Source organism: Labrus mixtus, chromosome 3 (assembly GCF_963584025.1).
Source record: "Labrus mixtus chromosome 3, fLabMix1.1, whole genome shotgun sequence".
Classification (NCBI taxonomy): domain Eukaryota; kingdom Metazoa; phylum Chordata; class Actinopteri; order Labriformes; family Labridae; genus Labrus; species Labrus mixtus.
The window spans coordinates 31,320,702-31,334,227 of NC_083614.1; the positions used below are offsets into that span (position 1 = coordinate 31,320,702).

The window sequence follows — 13,526 nt, forward strand, 5'->3', positions numbered from 1 at the left end:
CTCTCTTGCTCTCTCTCTCTCTCTCTCTCTTTCTCTCTCTCTCTCTCTCTCTCTCTCTCTCTCTCTCTCTCTCTCACTTTCTTGCTTGTATTCTTTTGTCTCTCAGATCAACTCTGCTCTGCTGACAGTGCAGTCATATCCCGATGATGTAAACTGATGTAATCATTAGTGTGTCCATCAGGGACTTCTAATAAGAAGATCAAAACACACACCGCACACACACACGCACACACACACACACACACACACACACTCACAGTCTCACTTATTCACCTCTAACTTGTGTGTATTTTTCTGTGCAGATTCTGAGTAACAGGAAAGGCCTGCTTCCAGAACCCAACCTAGCCCAGCTGCTGACCAGTATGACCAACCCTGCCGCCCTGCAGATCCTCATGAGACCGTACCACACTGGGAAAAGAGGAGGTATGACTGGGACCAGCATGCATCAGCTTTTCATCTGCTTTTAGGTCACAGGAATTATATCAAAATGTTTTATGACTTTCTACTATAGATCAAGTGCAAACATGTTTCACTGGCAAAGTGTTTATTTCATAGCTTACCCTGTAAACTAAATAAAGTGTACAGGTTTAGTTAGGCCTTGTCGTCTGCTTCACTGAACTGCTGAAGTTTATCTCCAAACTCACACATACAAAGTTACAATAAAACATGTGACAAACAGGTATACATAATATTCATTCAAAGACCTACCGGTACATTAAATAGATAGATTGTTCAAATTGCAATAAAATGTATCTTCATCGGAATTAAGTAAAAAAAATAAATGTAAAGGGGTGTCGGAAAGCCTAGCGGTTATGTGGTGTGTCCGATATACGGAGACTGCGGTCCTCGTCGCAGTGGTGGTGGGTTTGAATCCGACCTCGGCCCTTTGCTGCATGTCATCCCCCCACTCCCTCCTCCCCACATGTCCTGTCTCTGAGGCCCAAAAACTAAATAAGGAAAGACAATTTAAAAAAATGTTAAATTATAAAGATTTAGGAAAAAATTAAATTGGATGACTCAAAACAGATTTGAACATGACTTAGACATAACATCCACTGAGCGAGCTCATAAACTAAACCACGATTAAAGCATTTTGTTGGGCTGTAGAAAGGTTTCTTTCTTCATTGTGTGTTCTCTTCAAAGTTTGCCTCACAGGAATATTTCCAGAGTTCACATATTAAGACACACACATTACAATCATGTAGATTTATGTAGTGACCATTTCTTTTCTTTTTTTGAAATGATGTTCGTACCTGTCATTTTAGCATGTCATGACCAGGTCTAAATACTACTCCATCAATGAGCCTGTTTCACCGCTGTAACAGAGAAGGAGCAGGGTGGTTGTTGAATTTTAGATCAAAACATGTTGCTGCTGAACTCAACCACACTTCACCCAGAATATAAAACAACTGATTTACACTTCAAGTTCTGTTTTTTTAATCATCACAATCTTCATCTTCATCTCTCTAATTGGATATGTTAGACTCAGATGTATCTAGAGAGTCAAACTTGACTTCTCTCACTCATGTTTTATGGAAGCAGGCTGAACTGTTGGTCTTTTTTTTAGTCACCAGATATTTTCTCGCTCTGTTTTTATTTTTTTATTTTATGAGTTATTCGACCATATGCTGATTCAAGCTGCAGTACTGCTTCGGCCTTGGGTTACCTGAGATGTATATTGAAATAATGAACAACATTTAAATGTTCTCTAAATAAATCCTTTCACTTTGCATTTGTAATTTAACATCAGACAAAGTGTAAGTGTGCAAAGAATCCAACATAATCAGTTTTTTAAAAATGATGATATTTCCTAAAATCCATTTTGGTTATTGTCTGTAAGTTTGGTTTGCAGCTAGTTCAACGCTCTCAGCAACATGAAGCTAATAAACATGATACAAGTACATGACTGACTGCACATTTAAATGAAATCTGAGCCCTGAACATGTTCTTGTGAGGAGTCTTTCCACTCCTAAGGGACGTGGATAATAATCAAAAACTCACTGTACGAGATCGCCCCCCTCCCATGTGCCGTAGTCATCACCCGGTCCACGGCTTCATTATTTGATGAATGGCTAATCAGGTATTAAAATGAAATCGTGTGTCATTAGCAGAACAAATGAGAACAGGAAGAAGGGAGGACGGAGGGGAGGGGGAGCTCTCTTAAAGAAGAGCACGCACAATTAAAGTCTAAAATTAGGACCTTGGTTAAATGTTCAACTTTCTCCACCTATTCTGGTGGAAGCTACGATTAGCATCGACGCTCACATTTATTATGAGGAGACCTCAAGATGCAGAGGAGTAACATACATGCACACGAGAGCCACAGGAAGTGCGCTGTGTGTGAAAAGTGGAAGGTGTCGATGGTTTGAAGATGTGACCGGGTTTTTACCGCCATTAATCTCAGCAAGACAAAAAAAACAGAAAGAGTGTGACTGCAGATAAAGCCTCACTAATGGAAGTTCATACACAGTCTCATTTCTACATGTTACCATGGTGATTTAATAAGCAAGAGAACTGATTATTCTCTGGTGAGAACAAAAGTGTTAGAATCATTGTTAACAAACACATATTTGGATGATTTTCTTCTTCCACAGACTTGATTAGCATGAACAGCAGAAGGAACTATGATTTATTCATGACTTCATTCTTTATGGAAGAAAGTACAACCGTCATCAGTGCACAAACTGTACCGCTGTTACCATTTCACTTCATTTCCCACCAACCAGGTTTATCAGTCTCGGTGTGATGCAGCAAGCTAAACAATCATCCAATACAAGTTTCAGACAACAGGAAGCCTTTTGAGGATTGTAGAAAAAAGAATGAGATACAGCAAACAAGTCAGACCAAATGAAGAAAACATTCATCCAGAAAGAAATATTCACAAACATGTAGAAAATAGTTTAGTGAGTCATACAGTGTGGAACCATTCTGATTGGTTGAGTACTTCCAGTTTTCTAAAGACACATCAGCGGACTCGTGTGTCTGATCTTCATGTGTCTGCAGAACTTTGTGGGAACTGAGACGAGGCTGGAGGACATTTTTAATCCCTTAGAAAGTAGCCCCCTGGGACTTTTAAAGGCTTTATATGTGATTTTTTTGATCCAGCAGATGTCGCCCTTGAGCACCAGCATGAAACCAAAACAACTCGCGGTGCATTGTTGTGTTAGCATGCTAATGCTAGTGATCTTTATTATGCTCGTATCTTCACACTGCATGTAAATTTACCTGAAATGAGCGTGATCTAGAAACACAGTTAAGCAGTGAGTACAGTATGTTATTCTTCTTTTCTCTAGTCCCTCAATTAAACAACTTTTATACGTGAGGGGAGGAGTCAGCCGGCCGTCCTGGCGATGTAAACAAAGTGAAGATAGGACTCTGAAAACTCTGAAAACATCACAGACAGTGGGACTCGGGTGTTACAGCCATTGTAGACAGTCATGACTCACAGAGTTATTTTCAGAGGATATACTTGATTTATATTATATTTAAGTGTGAAAAATCACATAGAAAGACTTTAAACTGTAAAAAGAGATCAAATGTCTCTCATGGCTAGAAAAGCACAGTATCATTAGTAAAAGATCCACATTTTATTTCTGCATCTTTCTTCCCAGTTTCTGACTCAATCCAGTGTCCTATCTTTTTAAATAAAGTTATAAAAAGCACTAGTTGATGTTTTTTATTTTGTTGTTTGTCTCTGTTTTGTAGGGAAGTACGGGCGTCACAGCAGCCTGCCGTTCCTCAGACCTCCTCTCACCACAGCTCTGCTCACGCTTGGAAAAGCACACCAGGTTACAAAAAACACCAACATCTGTACGGCTCTTTTTTTAATAGACTGTGACGATGTAGTCGTGATGTGTTTATTCCTTTTTACCTTTTGCAGAACGCTATGCTCGGTAATGGACTTGTCCTCCAGAACCTCCTGCACATGCAGCTTGCACAGCAGCAGCTTCTGCACATCAAAGACAAACGCATCAGCAGCGTAAGACCCCCGGTTATCTGTGTGTGTGTGTGTGTGTGTGTGTGTGTGTGTGTGTGTGTGTGTGTGTTGTTGATAAATTGCATAGGTTAGTGATAAGTTTGTGCACATACTGTATTCAGCACATCCTCTGAAGCCATGCAACCTAAATGCTTCTTTTGTGTTTTAAAAGTCGACCTGGAGGTGTTGTCATGTCCCTCCACGTGTCCATTAGCATATTTTTTTAAATGTCTCCGGTGTTTTCTTTAATTGCAGGAGTGAAGTTAAAAGTCACAGTGACTGATGCGAGGAGTATTTGTCGTTTTAAGAACTGGATGATCTAGAAAGCAGAGCGGGGGGAAAAACTGCATATTTTTTTCTGTCTTTCTGGTTTTTTTTTTTGACCCTCCACCAACGCACGCTCTTAAAAACAGTACATTTGCCTGATTTTTCTTTTCCTCATTAGTTTCTTTATGGTTTTAAAATAATAATAAAAGTTGTAGTAGTGAAGGGAAGGAAATCTTTAAAAGGAAAAAGGAGATAATCTTCTGCAGTGTAATATTTCATACTTTAAAAGTCATTGCTGTCGTTGTATTCAAAGTTTTTCTTATCTCCATTTTCTCTCAATCTTATCCCCTTTCCTTTTTCCTGTCACCTCTACATCATCGTTTCCTCCTCCTCCCTCTCCTCCCTCTCCTCCTCCTCCTCTTCCTCCTCCTCCCTCTCTTCCTCCTCCTCATCCTCCTCCCTCTTCCTCCTCCTTCTCCTCCTCCTCTTCTTCCTCCTCCTCTTACTCCTCCTCCTCCTCCCCCTCTTACTCCTCCTCCTCCTCCCTCTCTCCTCCTCCTCCTCCTCTTACTCCTCCTCCTCTTACTCCTCCTCCTCCCTCTCTCCTCCTCCTCCTCCTCCTCTTCCTCCTCCTCCCTCTCCTCCTCCTCCTCCTCTTTCTCCTCCTCCCTCTCCTCCTCCTCCTCCTCCTCCTCCTCTTTGTCCTCCTCCTCCCTCTCCTACTCTTCCTCCTCCTCTTACTCCTCCTCCTCCCTCTCTCCTCCTCCTCCTCTTACTCCTCCTCCTCCTCCTCCCTCTCCTCCTCCTCCTCCTTCTCTTCCTCCCTCTCCTCCTCTTCCTCCCTCTCCTCCTCTTCCTCCTCCTCCTCCTCCTCCTCCTCCTCTTCCTCCTCCTCCTCCTCCTCCTCTTCCTCCTCTTCCTCCTCCTCCTCCTCCTTCTCTTCCTCCCTCTCCTCCTCCTCCTCCTCCTCCACCTCCTCCTCCTCTTACTCCTCCTCCTCCTCCCTCTCCTCCTCCTCGTCCCTCTCCTCCTCCTCTTCCTCCTCTTCCTCCTCCTCCTCCTCCTCCTCCTCCTCTTCCTCCCTCTCCTCCTCCTCCCTCTCTCCTCCTCCTCCTCCTCCTCCTCCTCCTCCTCCTCCTCCTCTCTGCTCCACAGGTCTCCAGTCTGCTCGGGGACCCGTCCAGGCTGCTGATGCAGAAAGCTCTGTCTCTGCGTCCTCCGGGCCTCGTGCAGCTGGGGAAAGGTCTCCTGGGAGACTCGCCTACAGGTGAACAGTGTGTCCCTGTTTAATGACTCGCTGTAATTACCACAAAGCACTGACACAAGACTGAGAGCTACATGATGTCTCTTACCCATCTTCTTCTTTTTATAATTATCTCCTACTCTCCCCATTACGGCAGAGTTCTGTTCCCAATGTTCCCAAAAAGAAACTGATAGTGATGTCACCAGCAGAGTTGCATGTAGTTTTTTATGGTTGAACAAACAGTGAAGTAAAGAAATTTTGTTTTTGGAAGAAAAAAATATTTGTCTATTTTTTTATCTAAAATGTATCAACTCAAAGAATATTATAATTATTCTCTTGACATTTTGAGGTGTGTCTTGTAGGTCCTGACTGATATGAATTTAGGGGTGACAAAAAAAAAAAGAGAAATGCTAGTGTCATACATCCATCCACTATGGCGGGGGGGGGCTGGAGCAGATCCCAGCTGCCATTGGGCGAGAGGCGGGGTTACACCCTGGACTGTTCACCAGCCAATCACAGGGCTGACAGACAACCAGCCACACTCACATTCACACCTACGGGCAATTTTAAGAGTCACCAATTAACCTAACGAGCATGTCTCTGGTCTGTGGGAGGAGGTCAGAGTACCCAGAGAGAACCCACACATGCACAGGGAGAACATACAGACTCCCCACAGAGAGGCTCCTGTCCCACAAGGATTTGAACCAGGAACCTCCTCGCTGTGAGGCGACAACACTAACCACTGCAGGACCGTGCAGCCGTAGTTTAATACAATGAAACTCAAATGAAATGTTACTTCACTGGTAAATAAATCTAGTAATATCTGTGCATATATGCACATAAAATGAGCCCATACGACAGTCACTTGATTTGCTAATATCGGATAATAAAATTGGCTGGACGATTCATATGTCGGGATCTAGTTTCTTGTAAATCTTAATTAAACTTTATGAATGTTAACCCACACAGGCGAGACTTGAACTAGTAAGGGCTCCTCTTACGACATCTTATAAAACATAATCAGAATCAGAAATACTTTATTTATCCCAGAGGGAAATTCGGTCGTTACAGTTGCTCCAAAATATAAAATATAGCAGAAATATAGTAATAAAAATATGAATCAAATAGAATAGGAATGTAAGTAAGATATTAATAATAGGTACAAGAAATATTTACACAAATAAGAGTCAGATGGAATATATACACATTTTCAAGATTATTGCACTTTGTTATCATGGACATATTATTCATTATTATTATATTGCAGTTTGAATAAATAATGAGTTACGGTGGAGGTTACAGTTTTTCAGTTTTTTTTTTTTGTTTTAAAATGATAAATTGAGTAATGTCACACTTTATTTGAGTTCTGTTTGACCAGAAGTCCTTTAAAGGCGGTAATTTTACACAATTATACATGATAGCCTCTGTATCCTGAAGAGAACTTTATATTTTCTCTTGTATTGTTCTCGTTTGAAGAGAGAATCTCTCGTTTGATTCATTTTGGAGCGTTTCGAGCGGGGTCAACCTTCGATCATGAGATGTAACCGTCAGGTGTCAGGGATGCCCCTCTGCAGGTTCCTGAACGCCTCACAGTTGTAAATTAGAGTGCAAAACATTTCGCGAGGAAACCGCAGTGCATTTTACAATTCAAATCCCCCAGCTGAGAAAAGCTGTGTTGTTTTAAATGGAAAAGATATATCACAGAGTGAGTGCAGGAAAAAAACAAGCAGCTGCTGTGTCTGTGTGTGAGCATGAATTTATGTGTGCGTGCATGGGCGTGTGTGTGTGTGTGTGTGTGTGTGTGTGTGTGAGGCTGCTGGGATTGTTAGCTTAAGGCTTGTTAGAGCTGATTATTTTATCGTGCTGTGGAGGCCATTTGTCACGGCAATATTGGATTTATAATAAGTGTGATTGTGTTTGTGATCCTGCTTTTTTGTGTGTGTTTGTGTAAGTGTGTGTGTGTGTGTGTGTGTGTGTGTGTGTGTGTGTGTGTGTGTGTGTGTGTGTTTATTGAACCCTGGAGTGAGTGAACTAGGAGGAGTGAGCAGCAGAGTGCCTGCCTGTAAATAATCGTGATAAGTGATGATGTATGAGCGGTAAAACCTATTCCCAAATATTACAGCTGGCTCTGCAGAGACGGTCGGCCCACAGCGCTCAGTTTCTCAGCCGTCTGAGTGATTTCTTTTTTTTCTGTCCAGAGGAGACACAGACACTGATGGCCATCAGCAGAATCCATTTCATGTGGTTATCTGGAATCTCCCTTTCGCTGTGCTTTCATTTCCCTTCACTTATCATCCTTTGCTTTACATTGCTCCTTTGTGCTGTATTTGATGTTTCACCAAACTTTTGCCCACTTTAAACTCGCTTTTCTGGTTTCCATTTTCTCCTCTTTCATTTCCCCTCCCTTGATTTCTTCCATTTTTTTTTTAAATGTCTTTCTCTTTCCTTTTCATTTCCACTTCTCACCTGTTTTATTGTATTTAACCTCCCCTACTTTCTTTTGCCCCTTTTTCTTTTTGTTTGGTTTCTTCTTCTTTGCTTGTCATTCCTTATACTACTTATCCCAAGCCCCTTAATTATATTTATATATTTCAGTTTTTTCTTTAACTTGCCTTATTTACTTGTTCCCTTCTTTCTTTTCCTTTCTCTTCTCTTCTCTTACCTTTCCTTTCTTACCTTACAGAGTTGGTACCGGAGTCGGTGCAAACGTCTACCAACAACGCCACGGTCGTTGTCTCAGCAGCAGGTGTGATGCCGTACCTCCACGGTCGCGTGGGCGGAGTCGATCAAAACAGCGGCCATTTAATCCCCGCAACATCTTCTGCCACCTCCTCCTCCTCTTCTTCTTCCTCTTGCATCACCACCTGTGACAGGCAGCCAGCTCCTCCTGGGACACTCGTGGGCTCCCATCTGCAGGGACAAAGCTACTCCTTGGGCATAAGTAACTCAGGCCTGGGCCCGCCTCCGCCCATCCCCGCTAGAGGAGTGTACACATCGACGGGGCAGCACAACGGCTCAGATGGATGCCACCTGGCTAGCATGGTGAGCCGAGCAAAAAAACATGAACACACAACACGGTGCCATCAAAACCCACTCTGCATCTACCTTCAAATATGGCCAATCTAGTTTACATCAGGGCCTTTCTTGCATTCAACAAATTGCATATTTAAATTCAGAATGCACTATACACAAACAGATGTCATACTTTATATAAAAATGGGATTTCAGACACAGCCATAGTACATTTAATGTATATCTTGAATTGTGGCTTGGGGGGGAAAAAAAGGAAGAAGGAAATAATCATCCGCTAAACCATGCCTCCCTTAGTAACTGTTGCTATGGCTTTTATTCTTTAATATACTTAAAACACTCACTGTCAAGTTCTGCTGAAAATTCAAGACATTGCATGAATAATGTTTCCTTCATTACAGACAGAGATAGACCAAAACTGCCAAATTTTTCTTATTTGAGCAAACAACCTATAATTTCAGTAGCAAAAATGTCAACCTTAACTGGCAGATTAAGATAGCTAGCTCATTAAGCCAGCTCTAGCTTCTTGTGGTGTTTTTTTGTCTTCAAAAACTGCCTTCAGACTAGGATGTTCTTAGCTGACTCCATTTAAAGGGCCCATATTCTGCTTTTTCTGGTTTTATATGCTCTTTAGTGTGTTTTCCAAGTGTCCTGTGCATGTTTAGGCACATCTATGTGCAAAAATTCAAAGTCTGCGGAAACGCGGCTTCTCCTATGTCCTCCTGTTAGCTGTAGCATTAGCTGCTTGTAACGCTCGGTTCTAGCCCCCCTCGAAAAAAATCTGTCAGTGTGACGTCTTGTCAGTGTGAGATCACTGATCTAAGCCCAACAGCTCATGTTGCACGCCCGTTAACTTCTGTAGCACGCCCACAATATGCCGTAGCCTGCGGTAGCACAGTAGTGCAAAGCTGCTAATGTTTTTGCTCCCCGGCCCTCGGAGCCAGAGTGGCTGAACGACTGACCAATTACGGCAGAGCCGACAGGCCGACCAATCAGATCAGACTTGGCACACGTGGGGACTCTGAACGTGGACACTTCAGAGCCTTAGAGAGAGAGTCAGAAGAGAGCCGGTGCATGGAGCGGCAGTTCATGAAAACAGACACTTTTTTATAACTTTATCTATTGTGAACATACTTTAGTAGGTACATAGATTAAATATACAAACCCCAAAAAGGGCAGAATATGACCTCTTTAAAGGAGAATCACATACAAATTTCATAAAAATGCCCATGATGGAAACTTGTACTTGCCTTCATGATGCTAAAAGAAGCTAAAGCTACTAGTTAGAACTATCACCATGTAATACTTCACCCTAGAAGACAGAAATTGCTGATTACCAACAGATTAGTTTACCAAATCTAATTTCTATAGTGAAGTTGCCAGTGGTCACCAAGGTATAATTTTCTTTCACTTTTAGTGAAGGACACAGTAGCTAACATTCGTTTATTTGGCGTTAGCTTAACTAAAAAGGCAAATGCTTTTCTCTGATAGCAACCAGATTGTCTTCAACATGGTGGGAAATAATACATAGTAAGCATTCATTTTGTGAATGGGACTTTCTTTCTCACTTGTTTTCATCACAATTACGTTTTCAGTTAAGAATCTGCTTCTTGTGGAAGCCCATTTCCGCCAGTTAAAAAAATAAAAAGAGAGATTATGAATTAAAAAGTCAAAATTATGAGATAACAAAAGTAAGCGTTGACACGATGATACCCTCATGTGGTCTGTTTGGGCAATGACACCCACAAGGGCCAGATAAAAAGCTAAGTTTAAGGACAACAGAAATAAATACATAACTACTGTAAGACATTCAAGGATGCATCGCGGTCACATTGAAGACTACGTTCAAGGACAGGCTCCTGGAGCAGAAGTCACGGAATAAACCACTTGAGCAAGGGACACGATAAACAAAGAGAACAATTTGATCTTTATCTCATAATTATGACTTTATTATGTCATAAATATGACTTTATTATCTCATAATTATGACTTTATTATGTCATAATTATGACTTTGTTAGCTCTTTATTTTTTTAACTGGCGGAAATGGGCTTCCATAGATTCTTGTCTTATAATAAACTATTTTACTAACACTAGGGTACTGCATGTAGTTAGCCAGTTAGCTCTCTATACAGACTTGTTTTCTCCTCTGTCCTCTCCTGAGGTCGGTTGTTTGTTTCTAATTGAGTCTCATTTGGTCTCAACCTCAGGCACACAAACACACAAACCAGATGAGCCTATTAACAGCCTCCCTCAAGACATCTTCCTTTCCCATAATGCATCCTTACTGCCCTTACTGTTACAGTTTGAGGCTCCTTGTCCTCCAGCCTACTTGCCTGTTCACTTGTGTTTACTCTCTGCACGAGCTGAAGAGCTTTCTGTCTCTGCACTCACCAGGCTAACATCATCGTCTATAATAAGTAAGTGTGCAGAGATAATCACAGCGTAGAAGTTCTTCAGGGAACTGTTTCCTGTCCCGGTGCTTTCTTCTCCAAAGTCTCTCTAATGGAGGGAGCATGTAATTAACAGAATGTACAATTCTCCAAGGCTGTCGGAGCCTATTCAGCAGAATCTTTTCAACATTTAAAAACCTGACATTGACAGAGGTATGTTGGTTTAAATGGGGTAAAACTCATTTTCGACAGAACAGGCCTGATCAGTTTACAGTTGTAGGATCAGAGGTTGTTTGGTAGGCTGATAAAATTTGCTGTAAAAAAACAACAACAACAACAAAATAGCAGCAAACCTAAAGCCTGCATTTTGTTTTCTGTGTGTGTGTCTCTTCAGGTGGGCAGTGGTCAGAGCTCCTTGTTGGGCGATCCTCCAAAAGAAGTCAGACTGCCCTCCAACCCTTACCTGAACCTCGCCAGTGTGATGCCAGGAGTCGTTTTGCAAGGTGAGGAAACAGACGCACAACAGTTAAGACCTGTGCTTTTCTCCTTTACCTATTGTTTACATGCAATTATCTGTATTACGGTACAAAGATATTAATTCCGCAGTGTTGTGCATTTAAATATTTATATTTATAAATAATATGTAGGCCTAAACTACGGTGGCCCTGAAGTGCAAAACACAACAACAAATAAGAAAACACGACAAATCACAAAACACAACAACAAATAAGAAAACACAACAACAAATCACAAATTAATTTGTTGTGTTTTGTAATTTGTTGTTGTGTTTTTTTATTTGTTGTTGTGTTTTTTGATTTGTGGTTCTGTTTTGTGATTTGTTGTTGTGTTTTCTTATTTGTCGTTGTGTTTTCTTATTTGTTGTTGTGTTTTGCACTTCAGGGCCACCGTACTAAACTAATGACTCATGTCCGAACGTTTTCACCTCTTTTTCTAAGTTGCTGATTTGAATCCAAAAAATCGCTGCCCTTAAGCCAAGAAATAGTCCCGACCCAAACCTCTAATAAAGCATTATTAAAGCTGTAGAGATGTCAGCAGGAAGATTTTCTGTATGTTAACAAAGATACACTTATAGTGTTTTTTTTTTCATGAATGCACAGAATAAATTGCTTCTGTCACACTATAGCCTCTTCATCTATGCAAACCTCCTCCACAATCAGACGAAGGTTTGTTGAAGTGGTTATATAGAAAACTGCATTCATTAAGGATAAAGCTACAACCTTTCAAAAGCACAGTTTCAAGGGCACATCAGACAGGATTTCTTTTACAATGTGTCTGCTATACATTAGTACCTACAGTGTTGTTTAACTCATTGTGCCTCCTCCATGTTTCCCCTCCTGTACTCAGGTTCAGTGGGGAATAAAGCACAGGGTGGACAGCCCGGCTCAGGAATGTACGGCAGCCCGGTTGCTCCCGTCGTCTCCCAAAGCTCTGGCTCCTACCCCCACAGCGGTACAGCAACAACCACAGCTCCTTATACCACTGATACCTCCACTGACTACAGCCAATACAACCAGGCCTACACACAGGTACTGCAGCATGTACAGACACACTGCAAAGAGACACACTAATGAAGACATACAAAGATAAATGCAAGACTCACACAGCATCCATTTTCCTCTGTCATGAGGATGTGAGCTCAAATTATAAGTTTTGTACTGTTGTGTCACATTTAGGATCAAACAATCATAACAATTTCCCGGCTTCTACATGATCAACAAAAAAACAACAACAATGAACGCAGTGAAAATCTGGAGGGTAAATCAGCTACAAGTTAAAAAAATATAGATTTAAAACAAGTTAAGGTCACATACTGTATTGTGCAAAATACACTTTACCATAGGTGTCTTGCCTGTCCTATCTAGTAAAACAATAAAACACAAGAAAACTGCAATGTTAGCTTGAAAAAGGTTGAATGTTAGCTGTTTTTTTTTTTAGCTTTGTAGCTAAACAATTAGCTGTTTTTTTAACAACACATTTGTTAAAGTCTTTATATGTGATTTTTCAAACTTAAATATAATATAAATCAAGTATATCCTCTGAAAATAACTCTGTGAGTCATGACTGTCTACAATGGGTGTAACACCCGAGTCCCACTGTCTGTGATGTTTTCAGAGTTTTCAGAGTCCTATCTTCACTTTGTTTACATCGCCTGGACGGCCGGCTGACTCCTCCCCTCACGTATAAAAGTTGTTTAATTGAGGGACTAGAGAAAAGAAGAATAACATACTGTACTCACTGCTTAACTGTGTTTCTAGATCACGCTCATTTCAGGTAAATTTACATGCAGTGTGAAGATACGAGCATAATAAAGATCGCTAGCATTAGCATGCTAACACAACAATGCAGCGCGAGTTGTTTTGGTTTCATGCTGGTGCTCAAGGGCGACATCTGCTGGATCAAAAAAATCACATATAAAGCCTTTAAGGTCACATGCTGTATTGTGCAAAATACACTTATAAAAAAACACAATAAAACTGCAATGGAAAAGGTTGAATGTTAGCTGGTTTTTTTTAGCTTGTAGCTAAACAATTACCTGTTTTTTTTTTTAAACAACACATTTGTTAACGTGTCAAAAAAGCTAAGATACAAAGACTGAA

General features: G+C 41.1%; 1 protein-coding gene across 1 annotated transcript in view; it reads left to right on the top strand.

Annotated features, from left to right (window-relative positions):
• raver2 (ribonucleoprotein, PTB-binding 2) overlaps window positions 1-13,526 on the top strand; it is a 103,658-nt gene that overhangs the window by 78,152 nt on the left and 11,980 nt on the right. The window contains exons 6-12 of the mRNA XM_061034959.1: window positions 303-423; window positions 3,706-3,788; window positions 3,881-3,979; window positions 5,399-5,510; window positions 8,170-8,528; window positions 11,303-11,411; window positions 12,274-12,455. Of these exons, the coding sequence (XP_060890942.1) occupies window positions 303-423; window positions 3,706-3,788; window positions 3,881-3,979; window positions 5,399-5,510; window positions 8,170-8,528; window positions 11,303-11,411; window positions 12,274-12,455 (1,065 nt within the window). The remainder of the gene's footprint in view (window positions 1-302; window positions 424-3,705; window positions 3,789-3,880; window positions 3,980-5,398; window positions 5,511-8,169; window positions 8,529-11,302; window positions 11,412-12,273; window positions 12,456-13,526) is intronic.